Source organism: Sycon ciliatum, chromosome 5, assembly GCF_964019385.1.
Source record: "Sycon ciliatum chromosome 5, ocSycCili1.1, whole genome shotgun sequence".
In the NCBI taxonomy this organism is placed as follows: Eukaryota; Metazoa; Porifera; class Calcarea; order Leucosolenida; family Sycettidae; genus Sycon; species Sycon ciliatum.
In genome coordinates, this window is record NC_088647.1 from 37,669,981 (window position 1) to 37,692,819 (window position 22,839).

At 47.8% G+C, this 22,839-nt stretch overlaps 1 protein-coding gene and 1 long non-coding RNA gene across 2 annotated transcripts in view; both read right to left on the reverse strand.

Annotated features, from left to right (window-relative positions):
* Nucleotides 1-22,839, reverse strand: part of LOC135818591 (uncharacterized) — a 195,562-nt gene that overhangs the window by 112,094 nt on the left and 60,629 nt on the right. The window lies entirely within an intron of this gene.
* LOC135816499 (uncharacterized) lies at nt 195-9,179 on the reverse strand. Its single transcript, XM_065329693.1, has 3 exons — nt 9,170-9,179; nt 8,295-8,630; nt 195-6,127 (listed from the first exon to the last, which is right to left on the reverse strand). The coding sequence occupies exons 1-3, from the start codon at nt 9,177-9,179 to the stop codon at nt 2,628-2,630; spliced, it is 3,846 nt and encodes a 1,281-aa protein (XP_065185765.1). The 3' UTR covers nt 195-2,627.

Sequence of the window (22,839 nt, forward strand, 5' to 3'; positions counted from 1 at the left end):
ATGATATCCACTAACACCACCATTAACCCAGGCCCACGTGTAAACACCCAGGTCTCCGGGCATACCTCTGCATATGCACATGCGCAAGCGCATGCGCACGCACACACTCACACACACACACACACACACACACACACACACACATTCATGTACACAAACATTGCAGACACTCCAACTGTGAGTACAACGACGTACTCGCGCACGCACTCACAAGCAATCAGCACATAAGTTGGGAGTTGCCATGACTTCATTTTGATTACTTCAGCAAAGTGATGATAGACCAGTTCCAAGAAAGCAAACGATAATATTTGCGTCATATCATCACATTCGGTCGTCAGTAATTCGCACCGCCCACCGGCGGCAGACGCACGAATGGCCCACCATCATATTGTATGTGTATGGTGTGACGCCTCATCCCAGGCAGTTGTGTGAGTTCTTGGCGTCGGTGGTCGTTCGTTCACCCTCACTGGGCAGTATGAGGTCGGCCCTAGCGGGCAGTATGCTTTTGCCCTTGGCGGGCAGGTTGTCGGCCTCGGTGGCTTTTCGTTTGCTCAATAGGCAATATGATTCAGCCCATGGTGGGCAGTATATAATCGGTCCACTGTGGGCAGCATTCTTTGGCCCTTGGTGGGTACTACGCTTTATCCCTTGGCGGGAAGTTTGCTGTAGCCCTCGGGGGCAGGCTATTGGCCTTGACGGCCGTTGTGCACCCTCGGTTGGGCGGTATGCTTTAGCCTTCAGTAGGCAGGTTTCTGGCCTTGGCGGCCGTTCGTGCGCCCTCGATTGGGCTATACGCTTATTCTTGCGGTCGGGCTATAATCATGCGCCCTCGGTCGGGCTATAATCATGCGCACTCGGTCAGGCTATAATCATGCACTCTGGATCGGGCTATAATCATGCGCCCTCGGTCGGGCTATACGCTTCTTCGCGCTCTCGGTCGGGCTATAATCATGCGCTCTCGGTCGGGCTATAATCATGCGCTCTGGATCGGGCTATAATCATGCGCTCTGGATCGGGCTATAATCATGCGCCATCGGTCGGGCTATACGCTTCTCTCGCGCCCTCGGTTGGGCAGTATGCTTTAACCCTCGATGGGTAAGCTGTTGCTCTGGGCGGCCGTTCATGCGCCCGCAGCGGGCATGTTTCTGGCCATGTCGGCCATTTGTGCACCCTCGGTGGGCAGTGTGCTAACGGTCCACAGCGGGCAGGATTACTTAGCCCTCAGTGGCTTGGCTGTTGACCTCCCCAGCCGCTCATGTCACCGGCCCACGGTGGGCAGCTGCAGGCTAGCCCTCAGTGGCCAAGAACTCAAACAACTGCCTGGCATGAGGCGTCACACCACACACATACAATATAATGGTGGGCCATTCGTGCGTCTGCCGCCGGTGGGCGGTGCGAATTACTGACAACCGAATGTGATGATATGACGCAAATATTATCATTTGCTGTCTTGGAACTGGTCTATCATCACATACTATTATATTTAATATATTTAATCAAAATGAAGTCATGGCAACCCCCAAACCTATGTGTTGAGTGCTTGTGAGTGTGTACGTGAGTACGCCGTTGTACGCACAGACGGGGCGTAGGAGTGTCTGCAATTATGTTTATGTACATGAATGTGCGTGCGTGCGTGTGTGTGTGTGTGTGTGTGTGTGTGTGTGTGTGTGTGTGTGTGTGTGTGTGTGTGTGTGTGCGTGTGACCTGACTTGCGTGTGTACCCGTGGGCCTGGGTTAAAAGCTAAAACTGCATTTTGACACATCCAGAAATCAACTGCAAAGGAACGCTCCTTCACATCCCGACAATTCAAGAGCTGGAAGAAGACACGTCTTCCGATATGACACCATTAAACTAACAGGATGTCCGTACAATTTTGCCAGCTTGTAAATCGTGCAGGGACAGTCACGTGACATACACTCACAGCAATATGCCAATACTGCGCGTGTGCCAGGGCTAACTAGACTTTGCTGTGCAAAGCCTACATGTTACTGAACAATCAGCTCATGCGATAACATTGCACGACACTGACCGACGCTACTGGCATTCTACAACTAACTGGCTAAAGCGCGATGCACAATATCACTTATGCGACGAGCAATGCGATCGAAATGTTTTTCTGCAAAATTTTGAATCGCACCTCCGTCGCAGGTCTCATCGCGGAAAGTTGAGCCTAGTTCAACTTCTGCGACAAGCGACGAGCGATGCGCATCACTTTCTACACGGCGGGCGCACATGACAGCTCGCGTACAGTTTTGGACTGTGCATGCCCTGCAACGATGTGCCGTGCATTGTGCATCGAAGACTCTTCGTGCGATTCGAAAAAAGACTTTCGCTCGACGCTCATCGCATCGCAGAATTGATATTGTGCATCGCGCTTTACTGCTCCCTGATACAGACCAGCTGAGGTGGACCGGAAAGTTTGCTGCAGACTTTATGGTACTGGTCAAGTACACACATCTGTAGATGGAGAGTCTAGCTAGGGTGACTAGTGTAGTGTCTGTCTGATCATCATTATTCATCAACAAACAGGTGTACCCGTATTTCATACACTGATCAACACTGTACATCTACTACTGTACAACACATACCTGGGAATATGCTGATGTTGTGCAACGTCTTCCTGCAATCAATCCGAAATGAACTCCAGGACAGTAGAGTTGCTATACCGTAGCCTGGAATTGTACAATGGAGGTCGAAGTCTGTCCATAGAGCATGGGTTCCCGTACAAGTGTACACCCTCCATTCCCATGATGCCCGGTGACTGCAGCATGGCTTGAATGCTATCATCGGTGATCTTGCAGTAATTTAGGCTGATCAATCTCAAGCTTGTGTTCTTCCTCATCATATCCACCAGGGCATGCACTGTGGCATCATCAATCTCATCGTTTGCCATATCCATCCATTCAATACGCGCATGGTGATGGAGAGAGTGTAGGATACTTGCACCAACTTCATCACTCATGCCCGTCTTGGCAAATGAAATGAAGCGCAGCCGGTGGAATCCAGAGAGAAGCTGGCATAGCAGTTTGAAATCAGCATGACTGGGCTGTATATCATGAAACACTGGGTTGTTCTCCAGACCCAATGCACTGACATGTGACTGTGGTGATGTCACTGCATGTAGTACACTCACAACACCAGATAGCTGTATCCTATTCCTGGCCAGACAAAGGTATTTCAGCACTGTGTTGTGAGCAAGGCCAGATGTTGCCAGAGCAGTTGCTCCAGCATCGGTGATGTTACACAGTGATATGTCCAGTAGGTCTAGGTCAGTGTTGGTTGCAAGGTACTGACCAAGTGATGACATCATGGAGTCATCAACCGTACAATGTAGGCCACCACCAAGTACACTGACCAGTTGATCAATTGACTCAGTCTGTACTGAAGTACCAGTAGCATAGCGGCTGCCAATGTCGATTATGTCACCACCACATTGATTAGACGTAGCCACTTCCTGTAGAAGACGGATTGTTACACCACTGCCGCTCAGATAAACCCTGCATGGTGGTAGTGTTGTGCTGACACTCCCAGTGTGCTCACGACCGCGACGAGCTTGCAGAAAGTCAACCACACTAGCGGCTAGCTCATCAGTCAGTCTGTTGTTGGCAAACAAGAGATGCTGTATGGTATCATGAGAATGGAGACTGGATAGTACACATGACACGTCACTGTTGCAGAGTGAGTTGTCACCCAGCCATAGACTGTCAAGGTGTGGTAACTGTGTGACCAGTGTTGCCAGGTCAGATCCACAGCCACTATCCAGTCTACACGATCCCAGTGAAAGTTTTTCGAGGTTACAACATGGAGCCAAGTTGCTCACAAATGCTGCCAGACCATCATTGCCAAGTACAGTATTTGCTGCATTCAGGTGCAGTAGACTTGGGTGTTTTACACATCCAGCAAGTGCTGCTCCATCTGCAGATCCACTGGTCAACCTTGTGTTGCTAATGTCAAGAACCTGGAGGGTACGCCGTGTTGATCTAGACAGTGTGCTTGATATGCTTGCCAATGGTGCTGCAGTGAGATTGGCACCAAGCAAAGTCACCTTGACGCATTTATCCAGTTGATCAGACAGCAAAATGACACTGTCACTTGACAGATTACAATTGCTGAGATCCAGAGACTTTACATGGTCTACAAGCTCCAAAACAGTATGTAAAGCCATCACATCAACAACTTCAAGGTGGATTCCACTAACATCAATTCCATCACTGGCCAGGAGGTTGGCTGACATAGCATAGCAGCTATGGGTGACTATGTCAGTGTCCTGATTGGGATATCCCAGAGTGTGGGTATGTTGGAGTGAAATGCGGTTTTCCATCAAACATCTCATCATGAACAGAAGCATCTTCTTCTTGCTCCTGACAGTATGATCACTGATGCTGTTTTCAGACTGTAGAGCCAACAATGATGAAAATAGAATGTCTGGCTTTAGTGCTCCAAAGACAAACTGCCAGAAGACAAGTGTGTTCAAGTCTGTGCCGACAGTGTTGATGCAGCTGCGGATGATGTCTGCGCACGAGTCAGAAGAAATGATGCATCTCGATGCACACCACTCTTGCAGTGTCAAGTGAGTCAAGGACACAGTCTGAGTGGAACCGACGAACGACGGATGCATACCAGGGTTGAGCAGTAAGCCGAGATCTTGACAAATGGACTGGTGGAGGGTTGACAGCGTGGATGTAAACGTAGCCATGCCCCTTTGATATGTTGCAAGACACATTGTGTAGAGATTGTGCAATGCCTTGACTAGCTCCACGGCATGGTGATCACACTCCTCATCATTGTTGCTTGTCTCCTTCACATAGCGCTCCAAATGATGTTCTATTACCACGGGGATACTGACAAGATCACCACAACTGAAGTGCCGGCCACCACTGCAGTGACTGATGACGTCATGTGCAAGCCGTACTTGACCAAACTTTCCTCGTCGCTTTTCCAGCTTTGCGACTGAGGAGCGTAAGTAGTGGTCGTAGAAAAGTGTCACACTGGAGGGTAGAGAGTTGTTGATGGGATATTGCTGAACGAGCAGAGCACATAGGAGTGGAGATTGTCGAATGGCTTCCTTCAGCAGACAGTTGGTCGGCTGCGAGAGCTCTGCCATGCACTGCTTCGCAACCTCCTCTCCGAGCCGTCGTGAGCAGTACGCAAAGAGCTGGTCTGCCGAGAAGCCGAGGAGTCGAAAACGTAAGCGGAAATGCTGTATGTGCTGATACGCTTTATCAGATGGTCGGCTAGTTGCAATTACAATAGCATCAGGTAGTAGTGAATAGTTACTGCTGCTGCTCCTCAATATTACAGCTTGGGCTGCTGATCCTTTGCCAAACCCACCACTGCCAAGTTCGTCGATGCCATCAATAACGATCAATACCTGGTCGGAATGCTCAGAGAGGTAATTGAGCAGTATAGATTGCTCCTGTGTACTGATGCCCAACTGGTCCAAACCAAGAAATACACACCAATCAGTTGACTGCATACGTTTCAAATCACGGCATGGCACGTAGAAAATGAATTCAATCTTTGCCAGATTCCCAGTCGTTGTCTCCATGATGTCGGCAATGACTCGTTTGCTCAGTGTTGTCTTTCCCTGCCCAGCGTTCCCAATTACGATGCAACTTTCCAGAATGTCTGTGTCAACTGTGTCATCACCACCACCAACACCAACACCACTTTTGCCAGCGCTAGTTACACCTTCATAATAATGGGGATCAGACAAGAGCTGCTTAGCGCTGGACAGAACAAACTGCCTTCCTCCTTCCACTTTGTCACTCTTATCTTGTTTAGCTCCTGGGATAGCAACGCCTGGTGTACGGTCAGATATTGGCTGTCTTCCAGTGACACGGCGAGTTGCAGCTTGTTGCGCACGATACGTCAGCTGCAGAGCATCTTTCTCCGTCAGAGCCTGCATGGGCACGAAGCAATCCTTGACATTGCCGGACAAGCAAGTTAGATCTGAATGATCAGCGGTGGTCTTGCACAGATGTGTATTCACTCTGTGTAGATGTTGTTTAAGACGTTGAATGTGCCCACCATTGTCTGCTCCATCATCATTCACTAACAGTATATTACATGTCACTGTGCCATCGTTAGCTGTGTTGCTGCCTGCACGCATAGTAGCAACATCAACTGTGGTGAAACACAGGACAGGAAAGAGGAAAAAGAACAAATTGTTTGATGGTATATCATTGTACAGATGTACTGTGATGATATGTTGACAAGTATATTCCTAAATGTAGATAGTGTGTGTGTGTGTGTGTGTGTGTATGTGTGTGTGTGTGTGTGTGCGTGTGTGTGTTTATGTGTGTGTGTGTGTGTGTGTGTGTGTGTGTGTGTGTGTGTGTGTGTGTGTGTGTGTGTGTGTGTGTGTGTGTGTGTGAACTACTGATTGTACCGTACATATACATACACACATGGTTAAAGCGGGATTCACAGAAGCTTTTTTGCAATGCGACACGCAATGCGACAGCTGCGAAACCGGGAAATCCCCAAATCGCAGCCATCTCGCAGCCCATTCAACTGCCGCAACTGGGTCATTGCAGAAGTTGAGCTTGGGTCAACTTTGGCGATGCGACAAGCGATTTGGCATACGATTTTGACCTTTTCTACAGCAAAGTTGTACAAAGGTTCAAGAGTTCCCTATAAATTTGTACAAGTTGTACCAAACTGCGCGATTACCATGGTGACGTACCCAACTGCATTGAACTTCGCGCCAAATCAGCAAGGCATCGTCGCATCGCTGACTTCTTTTGTGACTGGTATTTCGCGAGTTCGCATCGCACGCGTCCATCGCAGATCGAGTCGCATCGCGTATCGCATCGCAAAAAAAGCTTCTGTGAATCTTGCTTAAGAACTGCACAGGAGGTGAAGTACAAAAGAAACAAAACACATGAAAAATGTGGATTGCCGCTTCGTGTTGCTTTTCATTGGATAATGATTTTAAAGTTTGTATGACTGGTTGACACTCCACAGCTGCATTTCACAAAGTCAAACACAATAGACAGGGCAGGGCTTTTCGTGAAATGCAACTGTTCTCCATGTTCTGTGTGGAGCGTTGTCGTGCTCAGGCATGCACTGCCGAAAATGTAGCAAAGCTGCTAGATTCTGGTTTGGTGGGAGGTGCGAAATGCATCTAGGATTCTCGTTATAGATCAAGGTTGAAATTTTATCGTGAACGTCTTATTTTGTATTGTGTTTCGGCATGTGGGTCTGGGTGGGCGTCCGATCATGGTGAACCACGGTCTGCCTGGTGGGCTGGAGGGGTGGAGGGATCATGCGCTTATTTGTATCGGTTTGCCTTTGTGGGTGTTGTGGTTTCTGGGTGTTGATGGTGGTCACATGTGTGTCACAGTAGGTGTCTGACGGTTTTTTTTACGGTTTTGCAAGCGGATGTACTATATGTTTTCCCGTGTTATTATGGTGTTATCCCTGTGGTTGTCAGGGTGGATCCCAGGGGCTATTCAGGGTAGCGCTGTGTGATTTTTTCTTTAATGTCTTTTTGCGTATTGGTAACCGATTTGTTTGTGTGGTATCTGGTGTCTTCACTGATTAATCGCTCCTGTTTCTGTAGACGTGTTCTTCCTTGCTATTATTCCATTCCTGTCTTCTTCACATTTTTGGGCTTCAATTTATTTGCTTTCATCCTCAGGAGAGGATGTCTTTTTTCGGTGGGGGATAGTGTTGTACATGCTGCTGAATCGTGGTACACGCTGCTGAATCGTGGTACATGCTGCTGAATCGTGGTACACGCTGCTGAATCGTGGTACATGCTGCTGAATCGTGGTACATGGTACACGCTGCTGAATCGTGGTACACGCTGCTGCGCTTTTGCAACAGGTGTACTCACATGCATTACAGTCACCCGCTCTGCACACACTTCTCGCACTGGTCCCCATTGGGACAGCATTGTATCGCTGACCCGTGCACCTTTTGTGCTGATGAGCGCACCACTTTTGCCCTGATGAGTGCACCACTTTCCTGGATAATATTCACTTGTCAGTTGTCAGTTGTCATACGTCAGTTGCCCAGACGTCTCCTTAGAGAAAGAACAAAGTATTCTCTCCAACTAAACAGCTGGCCTTCTGTTGTGTATCGCGGCCGCAAGAGGGGTATAGTTCACTTTTAGCTAGACGACACTTTGGTGTAATGAGTTGTATTCTGCTGGTAAGGTACAAAACTTAAATTTCCCTTGACAGCAGAAGTTTGGTTGGTGGCAATGTATAAATTGGGCATGTTCAGACTGTTAATGATACATCCACAACCCTGAAACCCTCCCCATTCTACACATATCAATTACCTGTCTCGGAAGAGGATGTCTTGGCCGTTGGTCGCTGGTCAACGGGCAACAGGAGAAGCATTTCTTGGTACTTTTCATTGTACAGTGGACCCAAGTCATGGATTGCATTGCAGAGCAGTTTATAAGCAGCTGTGCCTCCAGGAAGAATAAGACTGATGATGTGAGAATTATGCTTTTCCTTTCCTTCGTACTTCTCCAGACGCAGCAATGTCTCAATTTCCGTTATACTTATGAACACGCATTTGCCCTGCACAGCATGTCGAAACCTCGTTGTATCAATTTCACAGATCCAGGGTAGGATATTAGCAATGAACCTGGGATCACCAAATGGTTCATCTAAAGAATACGAAAAGACAAAAAACCAAATATACAGGAATGACTAACTAATCGAAACAGCATTGACAGATAATCATTAGTAATTTTGAGACAGTATCCTGGACAACCAATCACCATGACAACTGGGTCATGTTTGGACACATCAACATCATGTAGCCTCCTGCACCCCACACCCTTCCTTAGCACAGTCAAGCTCCACTGATGTGGAGCTACCTCCCCGTAAAACTGTACTTTAAGCAGGGAGAAGGTGTTTTCTTGCAGGTTTACAAAGTGAACCATTTGATGGATTTCTTGTATACGGACGGCAGTCACAATCAGTCAAATGACAAGTCAAGTCGGCAGGAAAACAGCGGCTCAAAGGTTGTAAGCAACAAACAATCCATAATGGGTTTGGTTCTCTACAAGGTATCTACTTTCTTCAGCAAGTCTGTTGTCTATAGGAGTTTTGTTTCTTGTTTGCTCTTGTAATCACATGTAACCAAAGGCTTGTTGCTAAGATACTGCACATTCAATTATGGTGGACTGGTGGTCTGACTTACTGTTAGACATTTTGAAGTACTTTCAGGACGATGATAAACTGGTTATTGTAGCACGGTTCATACACTCTTCACTGCAGTCATGGTCTGTGTAGTTTTCTGCATACACACACACACACACAGACACACACACACAAACACACACAGACACACACACAGACAGATACACACACACACACACACACACACACACACACACACACACACACACACACACACACAGACACACACTATCCTTTGACCTTTGAGCTTTTGACGCCCATCGCAGGAGGCGATGATGGCAATGCTACAGCAGAAGCCATAGCAACTTGTGCTGGAATTGCACCATTCAACAGCTTGCAAGGCTGAAGAATTGACCGCCACTATTCAGCCTGGTCTACACCACACAGCTATGAAGGGGCTTTTCTGGCCAGTGACTCCCTACGTTTGGTCTTTTTCATATTTTTCTGCACACACATCACACCACATACTCCGGCATGCACTGGCTGTTGGTAACCACCCAGGAGAATGAAAGACAAGTCGGGAGGAGTCTGAGAAAGAGAAGAAAGACGTGTGCGACCATAATCGCCGGGAATCGAACCCGCAACCTCTCGATTGGAAATCACACACACACACACACACACACACACACACACGCACACACACACACACACACACACACACACACACAAACACACACACACACACACACACCTCACCTCAGACATGCCCATCGCTAAAGCGACTATAGCGAACAGCTATGTAACATTGTTGGACATAGCAACTTGTGCTGGGATTACACCATTCAACAGCTTGCAAGACTGATGAAATGATCGCCACTATAGTGCGTTTCAAAAGTCCAGACCTCTGGTTTCAAAAAACCGTTAGGCCAGCATCTATACCACATAAAATCTGTGATCACTTTGTGCATGAATTTTTCGAAATTGGACGTCTGTTATCCAATCGCTTAGAAATTCACATGAGAAAAATTGCGTGAGCTGCCTGAGCAATATTTCAAAGAAATTTCTCAAAAAGCTCAAACCAAATTTGAATTATTCGAAAAAGCCTAGAGGTCTATACTTTTGAAACGCACTATAATTGACCGCCACTAATTTTTAGCCTGGTATCCACCACACAGCTGATTGAAATGGTTTGCGTTGCGCAAACCGTAGTTAACCAGCACGCCACGGGCCGCGCCCCCCCCCCCCCCCCCCCGCACGGGAATATTCCCGCTAGATGAATTTAGGTGACCTTACGCACTCCGCCGTGCCGCCGCAGCCGACTTGCGCAAGCACGCACTCTTGCGGAGTTCCGCATTCGAGTCGCATTCGCGTACGACATCCCGCACGAGCCACCCTTCGTCTGGCGGATGCATCCGTAGACGGCTCATCTACTGCTGGCTGGTGAATTTTTTGCCAGTTGTCTGTTTTGCTGTGAGAGCTCGCCACGCGATTTTGTTTCCCACCCTCCCACACCTACCGGACAGAGGGGAGACACGGGCTCGGCCGATGGGCACGAAATTCGCATGGTGCACATCCATCGGCTGCCGCAGACAATACATTTAATATACTTGTGGGTACTACCGAGTACTTAGTGGTCATGCAGTTGCCATAGCAATGTACTGGTACACCCAGCCTTTATGATTGTTACATGACCCCATGGGTCATCTTTCAAACGCTCTTTCATAGCCGACACACGGCGTTATTTGTTCCTATCATACTATGTTTCAGATGGGCGGCCTTAGACGGCCCAGTCCGATCATTTCACGCGAACTATGTTATACGTCATCATGATCACTATAATCATGTCGCGCTCACGTTCAATATAAGCTTGCGGCAGCCCAGTGGCTCATCTCTTCTGTGGTGTGAGGGTTAAGTGGCTTTTTCTGGCCAGGGAATCCCTATTTTTCATTATTATTATTTTTTACACACACAAGCCACACCACATACTCCGGCATACACTGGCTGTTGGTAACCACCCAGGAGGATGAAAGAAGAGCTAGGAGAATGAGAAAGAGAAGAAAGATGTGTGCGACCATAATCTTCGGGAATTGAACCGGCAACCTCTCGATTGGAAATCGACTGCACATACCACTGCACCATATGGGACACACACACACACACACACACACACACACACACACACACTTGTACTTGTTGCTCACTGCCAAAACTGGTCACGTGGGTCTCCCCGGGAGAGGGGAGAGAGACTCAAAAAAATCTTGGAAAGATGGCTCAATTGGCTATTGAACCGCCCAACGGCCGACACCCCCTGAAATCCCCAAAACTCTGGGTGGACTTGAACATGATCCCACTTATGGGCTCACCACACCTCAGTAAGTGGGTGAGGACAAGGTGCAGAAAAAGGATTAACGGCACCAGGGTATCCGTCCCGGGATCCAACTGCAGGTACCCCTGCCCTCAGTGAAGGTAATACTTGTTACTAGTGTGGGTGGCTAAATCAGAGTGGATCTGATATAAGCTTCACTAGCACCATGATTACACAAGAGTTAATCTAGCCAGAAGTAGTCCATGGTTAACAGGTATGTATACTTCAAATAGAAAGTACTTCCTCCGTTAACAAAAACTTCGTGATGGATTTTGATGGATATGAAAACGCTTAGAACAGGTCAAGAACAGTTTGTATCGATTACAAATTACTGGACGAAGGTGATTCAGCCTATGTACAGCGTCTTTACAAGAGAAACTGTTGGCGGAATGAGCAGAGAGTTCAGTTTGCGTCGCTTTCGCTCGATTCAATTTTGACCTGCGTCGCTGTCGTCATCTGCTGCACGCGAGTCGTCATCTGCTGTACGCGAGTCATCATCCCTCTCGAGTCGTTGTTCAGCTCGTTTCAGCCCTGCCTTGGCTTCTTTGATCACACTCCGCTTGATGTCGCCGTCGTTCAAGTAAGTTTGCTTTCAAGCTGCGTGATCCGCCGCGATGGCGATTACTCGTTTCCACCAGGGAGTCGTGAAAAATATTTTACGACTCCCTGGTTTCATCTTCGCTCTCCAGAACTCCGCGAAACGAGGAATAAAGGCACAGCCAAACTGATTCCATTTTCTCTAATGGATACCGGCACTGAACGGAAAGCGGCTAGCAAGTCCAGTCGACTTTCTTTAGCCACGAGACTCGCATCGGACTGCAGACTTCTGAAAGAATGCATGGTCATCAGCATTCGAATCTGGGCTTCGCGCAGGTTGAACAAGAACTTGAATTCAGAATTATTTTCATTGAGCCGTGCGATCGAAGCAGCTCCTTGTTCACTCACTCATTGTGTGGGCTCGCTGCTCCGTTTTATCGCTCTCTATCACTCTCCAACATACTCAGTGCTAAAGTGGTAGAGAGGCCGAGCAGCGCAATATCCCCTCGGAGAAGTGGTATTTCTGTTTCGCTCGCCATGACTGTCATCACCTATGTTTCCACAGCGCAACCATCGATTCCGCTCGGCTTGTTGTGAAAGGTCGCTTTCCTTGCAGCGTACCTCTGTCATGGCATGCCAGGGAAGGCCAAGAAAGTGATTGCGACTCATTTCACGGCAGTTTGTGCCCAAATCAGCCCCTCAAAATTCCATCACGAAGTTTTTGTTAACGGAGGAAGTATATGAACCCTGAAACCAACAAAGGTGGTAGGTACAACATTACACCTTCAAGCAGCCGAGCCCGTTGGCAACAGACCCAACACTATTCGGCATAAGTGTACCCACCAACCGAACTAGCTGACACACACACACACACACACACACACACACACACACACACACACACACACATGAATACACAAGTGAATATTGAGATAGACCACTGCTGGTGCTGGTGCTGTTGTTTCTTCAAACCGGTATGCCCAGTTTTCATCGAACACTTTCCCAGGAATACAGAAGCTAGCAATGGTAGTCGTGGCTCTACAATACAACTCACCGCTATCATCGGGAGATGAAAGCAACTGCTAGGCGTTGAACAGCTGGATTATGTGTGTCGGATTACCAGAAACTCAGCTTGGCTAGTGATCCAGGTCACTCCAACATACAAGAGTTGACAATGCATCATTCACTGCAGTGATCAGTTCCTTCCTTGCTACGCTGTCGCAACCTTTACATCTGCCGGTACAGTGTGTAAGGTCCACACGTTTGTTGTGGTGTCTGAAAGAAGGAAATTTGAGAATAGAAGTCAGGTTTTAAAGTACTGATAATATTCAGAAGAGAATGTATCATGAATCATGGATGAGCAGCCTATGCTCATTCTTAGTCACTAACTACACTGCAATGGCTTTACATGTGTCTTTACTTAACACTCTACTATACTGATACAGGTTATCAACTTACACACAGTGTATAGTAGTAGACAGGGGCCTATGCCAATGCTCCACTGCAAGACCGACGACCAACTGCACAAGAGGTCGCCCTCCTGGCAAGCCTGAGCTCCTCGCAGCTCAATAGCAACAGCGAGCCGGAATCCACAAATTCGCATGGCACAGCTAGTGGGCAGGGGGCTGCAACACCGCCAATCCCGCCAGCTGACCAACGACTCAGACTCAGTGAGCTGAGCCCCGAGGACACAGGGCAGATCATATCTGCAGCGTACGAGGAAATCGTACACTTCCGGCCTAACCTGTTCTCCATCCTATCGGGTGCACAAGGCAGGTCAGTGGGGGACTTGAGCGCTCGCTACCTCAACACGTTCTGAACAAACGCAGCGGGAGAAGGCATAGCCTTGAAGGCAATTTTGGTCTGCCATAGTCTTCTACTGCAACAACCGGTCAACTGCTTGACACGCAAGGTGCATGTGGAATGTCTGAACCGACGAATGCAGCTTTGGAACGAGGGAAACATCGATGAGCTTGTCCGGGAGGCACGTACCATCCAACGCCAACTAACCAAGGAACGTGGCCGGAAACGGGCCCAAAGTCCAGATGATGCGCGAGTTTCGCTACCCTCATCACAAATGGTGAACTGGGTGCAGATCTCCAGTCCCTGACAGCAACGCCTTCGGGTGGGCTGCTAAATCTGGACTCCTCCACTGATGGTAAAACCGTGAGGCAAACGCTGAAAGAGAAGCAACTGCCGGCGGAACCCATGCATGCAGATGCCCTCATCATCGGCCCCTGTCCCGAACTGCCGCATCCGGTGCTGTTCGAAGCTCTGAACAGAGACATCATTCGGCAATCGGTGCTACGGACAAATGGAGCAGCGGGCCCATCCGCCATGGACTCTACCAGCTGGAAACGTTTGTGCACCTCGTTTGGAGCGTCCTCGGACCAGCTATGTGATAGCATCGCCACCTGTGCTAAGCGCATCGCCACCGGAATCTTCAACCCAATCTCCCTCAAGCCATTCACAGCATGCCACTTGGTGCCTCTGGATAAGAAGTCCGGGCTGCGCCCAATTGGCATATGTGAAGTCCTCAGAAGGATAGAAGGCAAAGCCATCCTCACCATCATCGGAGGGCAGATCCAACAGGCGGTCGGGTCGCTTCAGCTGTGTGGCGGCCAAGAATGTGGAGTGGAAGCAGCAATACACGCAATGCGGCACCTGTGGAACGAGGAAGAGACCGAAGCAGTCCTCCTGGCAGACGCGAGCAATGCGTTCAACAGGCTGAACCGCAGTGTGTGCTTGCACAACATCCGGCACCTCTGTCCGGCCATTGCGGGTGCCGTCACCAACACCTACCGGCATCCCGCACGGTTGTTCGTCGATGGGGAGTGTCTTCTTTCTGAGGAGGGCACCACCCAGGGAGACCCGATGGCAATGCCCATGTATGCCGTTGAGCTCCTCCCACTCATGCAGAAGGCGGCGAGCAGCTCAGCCAAGAAGCAGGAGCCGTACTCTGCCACAATCTCGTACATCCGAGGCAAGCGAAGCTTAACCCTCATCCGTGCTGCTGTTGCCAGTCTGCGAGGCCATCGGCACTGAGTATCCTCAGATGCAAACGACTCGGCCCGATGTGCGGTTGCCATGAGCAGTATCGGTTAGGTTCTTTTCAGAGTCATTAAAATCTGTACTTTAAGTAATAGACTGTGTTCACAGCCATGGCATTTTTTAACTCCCTCCCGAGGCTCCGTATTAGACTGTTTTCACAGCCATTTTTGCTCTCTCGACCGTGTTCACAGCCATTTTTTGCTCTTTTTCTTCCTGTACTTTTGAGGTTGCGCTTGTGTTTATTTATTTTCATGAAAAAAATTGACTTGAAGTGACTTGCAGAAGACGGGTACGACGAAAAAATTCGAATTACACGGAATGTTTGAATTATACCGTATTCGAATTAGAGGTAGTCTACGTGTAGGAACAACATACTTCACTTACCGAATGGGCAAGAAGGTAAAACTACCATTAAAACTTCTGGCAAGAGTAAATAAGCTCCCACGAGCTTATCTACTCTTGCTTCTGGTATGGAGAAATAGAATCAGGTAATAGAGGAAGCAAGTGTAATGGACAGTGGTAGCTTCACAAACAGGATAGTAGCAGAGGGCTGCCACTTTTCTGTTGGCAGAAATCAGAAGCAGGTGTTCAATGGCAGGGAGTCGAAGGGACAGCGACCCTTTTAGAAGCCGTAACATTTTTAGGATTTCAATGGCCCGAAACAACAAATTAGTACACTTTCGCGAACAATCGTTTCGGTCGCTTTTTCGGAACAACTGATCTGAGTGTTTCCGGAAAATCGGAATAGGACAAGTCGAGGCCCTGACGATATGGATAGCCCTCCGTCCTGGCACATTTAAGTACATGTAACATGGTTAAATATGCTCAACTAGTGACAGCGAGTGGAAGGCAAAAAAATCAGACTAACGGTGGCAAAGTTATGATACTTTTAGTGGCATGGGCCAGGGGTGTAGGAAGCAGATTTCAAATGGTCCGGCGGATTTTTGGCTCATACAGGTCGCAATTTTTTAAATTTTTAACTCCACCCAGTATGACTACTTTAGTATTCACTTTGTGTTGGGGGTTAGGCATGGGGAAGTTGCCATACAGGGGTGGTGAGCCCGCCTATTGACACCGGGAATACAGCTCACTCGACTCTGTCTCTACTGAATGAAGAGGGCGATTTTACTTGTAAAAGGATTGATATGAACAAATACTGTGGTATCATGAAAGACTTGAGGTTTTAAAACTGTCTGAATTGGGAGAGCTGATGCTCACTTCCACATTCAAATTCACTCTTCAGGCACTAGACATCCAGCAGTTTCTTGTGGACATTCAGGAACATCAGGAGTCATGTGTTTAAGCCTTTCCTGGCCGGTTGTACTGTGTAGGACTTGACCCACCGCATGGTTGAAAACGAGCTTGTTGCCTTTTTTCTTCTTCTTTTTTTGCCGAAGCATCGGCGGATGCCGGACCTTTCCCTACGCCCCTGTGGGTACATCATGAACGTTGGCCTATGTCGAACATTTTGAGGGGGTACTTGAGCACCCAAAGCACCCCCCCCCCCCCCCCTGGGTACACCACTGGTAGGAACTGAGCCTGTAGAATCTATTTAAAGTCCTGCACAGCTTGATAAGAGTTCAAACTTTTTATCTTGCATAGCACTGTAAAAAATACTTCAGTACCTAATCCTTTAAGGGAAAATTCTTCATTGCCATACCAACCAATTGTCTCCGGTCTTGCAGTACAACACATCCTTTCCCCTTCAACAACTGTCTCTGGTCTAAACTAGCATCTAGTTACCGCCTGAACACATCTACAGTCTAGATCTCAAGCAAACTGTTTGACTCATGAACTTAGCTGGCAAGCATGCCACAGAGTTCTGAAACTCACTGTCATAGAGGATGGCTAAGGTAATCGCTAGTTGGTGATCAGTGGAATGGTGTGCTTGCTGACCGTGCCTGTGTTGTGTGTTTGTGCTGTGGTTCAGCAACTGTTGATCCAGGACTGAAACTTACAAGAATTGACAATCAGGCTTCATTCACTGCACGTCAGTTCTTTGCTAGCAATGTTGACAGTTAGGGTCAGACCATAGTACCAGCAGTACTTGCACACGGCCGGCCGTCGCACTGAAATTAGTATCTGAAGAAAGCAAGAAAAATGGAGCAGGAATGTCTTTCAAACAAAGGATCTGCACATTCTAATCCCCAATCCCCCCCCCCCCCCCCCCCCACATACACACACTCACATGCACATACATCAAAGTCCAAATTTTATAACTCCCATTGGCCTGCTCAAGCTTGTAAGTTAGTAGATTCTACAAAACAGTACCTGGAATTAAAGATGAGAAAAGCTGAGCAATGTGATGTGCAGTTGTGCATACTCAGTCTGCTCTCTTGTACGGATAGAGACACATGGCGGACAGGTGACATTCTCCCTCTAATTCTCCTCACACTGACATAGTAATAGAGCAGTACATGTATCTGATTCACGACTGTCCCTATTTTCCTATAACTTACAAGCCATGATATACATATACAGACCGGATTACTCCTATAACCACCGTTGAATTTGAGTGGAAAAGATACTTTAGATTTGGAATTCTGAAGCTGATAACATTATAGCCGGTATATTCTTATAACCACCAATCAGTATAGCTGATCTCTTCCTGTACTACAAACACAAGAACTTGCTGGTTTTGACTTGGCTGGTAAAGAATCCCATCTGAGTTGCACTCTCCGGGGGCTATTTACTCTTGCTTATACAGAACTCGATGTCGAGAATTTTTTGGTATTTCGGTCAACAACGGCCCTCAGTCGTACACCAGGGAGTCGTACAAGCCCGGGTTTGTCACGGTGACTCCCTGTCACAGATCTACTCACACGATCAGTACTATAAAAAATGACTTCGGCTCGATTTTGGTGCGGGACGGCCCGGGAATCCCTTTTCTTTTTGTAAGAGAAGAAATTCTCCCGCCACGTATTATTGGTGTTGGCTCAAACAGCTGCTGACTGGACACACTGCGATATGGATTTCAGGGGCATAGCCAGGATCATGATCAAGAGAGGGGGGAGGGGCACAAATTTCCCCAAAAGTACATGATTGTAGATGTGTTCTGTGTGTTCATACACACACCATGCCATGGTACTACATGACTGTACTTTCAAGTACTGCTAGGATGCCGCTAGATTTCCACATAGTCCATGATATGTACCGGGTCAATGAAGGCAAAACAACAGAAGCAACCACCACAGTTGACATTCAAGATCACTCTTCAATGTTCAGCTTCCTAGTAATGAGGCAGATCCTGGATGCTGCTTTTGCTGGAATTACCACACTCTGCTTTGATCCCAAAATCAGATTTCTCCCCTCTTTTTTCTCTTTATCTTCTCAGATAGTGCAGGAAACCTGACTGGTTGATCAGACTTACTACCTTTCCTAAAGAATAGTGAATTACATTTCAACTTGTACATGTACGCTCCGCTTCCGCTAATATATGAGTGCACTTGGAAAAACATGAACGAAACTTATTTTTTCTTTAACACGACCGCCAACGCTAACACTAAAAAGCCAGAACTACAAAACACAACGAAACAATTTGCTATGCGGCACGGCTTTTTCTTGTGTAATCAAAGGACGAGTCTATAGGGCTGTGCGACAGCTACACGCTCATTTAGTTCAGAGACGTATCCCCTCTTGTCTATATTAAACCATCACCAGCAATCAGCGACATCAACACTAGGAGATATGGGCCAAGTGCCAGTGGCGATCTGCCCGGCCGATGCAAACGGCTTTGCTTGATGTGTTCCTCAACACATATCTTGTGGTGCTGTGGAGAATCCAGTTTTGTTGCTGCTTGTGGTGATAAACAGTATGCACAAAGCAGAGAGTACTAAAATACTACTATTTTACTACTCCCTGTCACAAAGCATTTAAAATAATCATGTATTGACACCGCTCCACTGCAGACAGGTACTAGCCTACTTGTACCTACTGTCTACACACTCTCAGAAATTTCCTTGACCATTTTGAAAACACCGACCAGTACGCTATTATCCGAAGCATAAGCGCCACTGCAGTATAAGCCAGACCCCCCCCTCCCATTTTTGCCACGGAATACAGATATCTACACTTTTTATCACTGTTAATTTGATCATCGGAGTACAAGCCGCATTCCCTTTTTTGAGTGAATTTTGAGCGTTCAAAGTGTGGCTTATACTCCTGAAAATACGCTACATTTGGAAATATTGTGGATAGGTAAACAGTCACTGTACACGGGTGTTTGCAGTGCATGAACTCTGGCCAGTCGTCCCCGTACGCAAAATGCGTACGCATTTGTATTTACCGTACATTTCCTCGTGTTTTGGGCGAATCTGAGCGGTACGACGCTGTCGAATTGGGCCTGAATTTGCCCTGAACCAGCCGCTATCGAAGTAAAATTAGGTGTTTTGAAGGCCACACGGGAACACTGCGGCCATGTCTTCTTTCCTGCGTCGTTTGTTTGAAAATCGGCGTATTTTTGAGCTCGTAGTTCGTCTTCGTTGTGGAATGGCCGTGCGTACATTCTCCTTGGAATTACCAAAGTCTCACCCCCGTTTATTACATTACTAAGAGTTTTGCCGGCAGCCACGATAGTTTTTATCCCTGCTTCCATACGTCCTTTCATTGAACAGCCAAACGAAACTTTGTGGCGCGCCTTAGTTTTTTGTGGCGCGGGGGTCTCAAGTTTGTCACTTCGAGTTGTACACAACAATCACATCAACACCTCAAAGGACCAAAAAAACCAAGTGAGCAAGTATTTGAACCTTGCGATTCTGCCAGGCCTACTCTGAAGATGGAGACTTCTACTCGGTAGCACATACTCGTATCAATAAGCTGGGAGGGAGAGCGTGGCGAGTAAAATGTTGGGATGAAAAGAGCCACATTCTCTCTCGGCCCAAGGTCGTCGTTCCTGCACTGGCTACAACACACTTGCTCTACCCAGCTCTGCAGAAGGCTAGATTTTGCATGCACGTGCGAGATTCGCATCCGCCGCGCACATAGGCAGAGTCGAAATTTTTGTACTCTCGGATTTGCCGCCATCTTGACGAGTGGCCACTGCGAAACACCCGTGTGTACGTTCTGCAGAGTTGCACGTGTGATGAACGCACAGTGTACAATGCTGTCTCTCCAACCAAGATCGGAAAGTTGAGTGCTTTTGCACCCAAAGCACCCCCCCCCCCCCCCCCCCATCCCCAACCCCCTCCCCTGGATTTGTTTGGAATGAATCTAGAAACTCTCCTAGAATAAACCATGTAAACCAGCATGCATGTTTTAGCAGTGAGACATGAAGCATCTCTGAAACTCACCGTGCTACTGACGCTGGCAGAGGGGCGAAATCAGTCAGCTTTCAAAGTTTCGCTAAGCCGAGGTGGCGAATTGGAGTAATGCGCATGCACATGCTCCGCACAGTCTAAGCCGCGGTGATCAGCTGAAGTGAAGGGTGCGCTAGCTCAAGTAACTAGTTTCCACTCAACTGACTCGGACGGTCGGACGGATTGCTGAATGAAGTATTGGTGAGCGATGGTGTCTGCGCAAGGAACGTTAGCAACACTTACAGAGCACGCCTTCGACGTTTTCAAACAGTGGCTGGGCTTCTACAAACTGGTTCTAGAACTAGTAGAAGTCACTGAGTCTGAGCTACTAGCCTAGCCTAGCATACAGCGAAATGAGTTCCTAATTCTGCGGTGGACTGAAGATGGGCGACTGGTACTCTTACTAAGTCTCCTAGTCTTACGGTGGCAACTACGCCTATGTTTGATTTTCCCTTCTTGACAAACCGTTGAAACGTTGAATACAAACTAATACTAATACTTGCTCCTTCTCGGTCGGGAGCATCTACTGAGTACTGTACAGCGGACTGGTCGATTACAAGAACGGACCAAGACAGATAACTAAAAAGCTATCTCGGACCAGCTCCAAGGCAAGAGACGAATCGATTGAAGCCCGGGGCCGTGTAGTCTAGATGTCATGGCGTACATTTAGCCTACTGTCTGTATTCATCATTTTTTCCGTGGCGCGTGATCTCGACCACACAGACTGCCATGCTACCCCGCGATCGTCGACAGGCTTGGCGGGCCATTCCTAATCCTACATAGTGCCGCTCATGTCACGTAGCGTAGGTCGACCCAGTCGGACCCACCCGTCCCGCGTTAGTCACATGAGCGGCACTATTATTATTATTAAAAGCATGTCCGCGTAGGTGGCGGGGGTGCCACTTTCGCTTATGCCATTCAGGATTGATGTCTGAAGAGTAATACGATACAATAAAATGACAGAAGTGACGTCAACAAAAGCCGTTAGCAACAACACCAATATAACTAATGGAAAACTTCATCCAAAGTATAAAATAAAATAGAATATGCATACAACATGTCTGGTCAGTCCTGTTAGGTGGGGCGGGCTCCACGCCATGCCTGTCGGTCCGCTGCCATTGTGCGGACTGCGTCAACATCTAGCGGCTGGTGGAGGGTAAGTCCATGCCATGATAACAGTTCCGTCTGCAAGACCGTTACCAAAGTCGTCCGAGGTCGACCCCTGAAGCGTTCAGTGCCCTCGTCGTTGGCCAGGCGAAGATACATATCCACTGCCAACTGTGGAGGAGCAGTTGGGGCCAAACGAAAGATATGGCCAGCGAGACTGTAGCGCTGCCTTGTGATCATCTCGCTGATGGGGACAGCTCCGCAGCGCTTATACAGAGTGTCATTGCTAATTCGCTTAGGGTACCGCATGAGCGGCACTATGATTAGGAATGGCCAATTACGGCCAAGCCTGTCGACGATCGGGGGGAAGCATGGCAGTCTGTGGTCGAGATCACGCGCAACGGAAAAAACGATGAAGCCGCGGCCGCTCCAGACGGCCGTCTCCAGCCTCCAGCCAACGTCATCGAGGTTGCAGTAGCACTCAGGTCAGCCGATCCAGGGTCATGTCAGGGCGTTTTCACGCCTTCCTACCTCATGTAGATCTGCACTCTGCAGTCGTCGCCAAAACATCCATTATAGACAGTACCGTATTTTGCCCAATAAATGTAAAGTGCGTATATTTTTTCAAAGGTGGTCAGACCTGTACTACTATAGCCTAGGAGACTGTACTAGTATTGGAGACGTGTACTTTTATTATTTCTGGGAAGATTGATTACCTGGGTTGAGTGGCAAACAACCCGTGGTAATGATGCTGTAAGGCTGTAAATACACCCAACCATGGTAAGAATCAGTGTACAAAGACACACAGAATGACGATGAACGGGTAAGAAAAACGAAGTAAGGTGGACCCTGGTATCTGTACCCCACTAATGCCCATCATATCATTCCGGCATGTACTATTATTAGAGACGTGTCCTTTTATATTTTCGATCCACACCCAACATGTACTACAATAGAGGACGTACTAGTAATGGAGACGTGTACGTTTAATGGGGAAAATACGGTATATGACGACTAGTCCCTGATCGTCAGGCCTATGCTATGCTACATGACGTACCATCTTTTAAAAGGCATAACGTAAAGGGGAAAGCAATTTTATTAGTGCAATTAGGAGTATAATCGATGCAGACATGGCCAGACAACAACGAGTTCATGGAATTTTTAAGGATTTTTATGTTATTCAAAATCGATTTTCGTGTTCCGCTCATCAGTGAATAGTATCGGAACTGAGGGTACTGTGTACAACAATAGAACATTTTATAACAGCATAATTAATTAAAAGTGTGAACAACAAAGGAAGTGCTACAGCATTACATAATAGGTGTCAAACATAGTGCTAACGTATATAACTGAGTGCAGCCACAAAGCAAGAGGTGA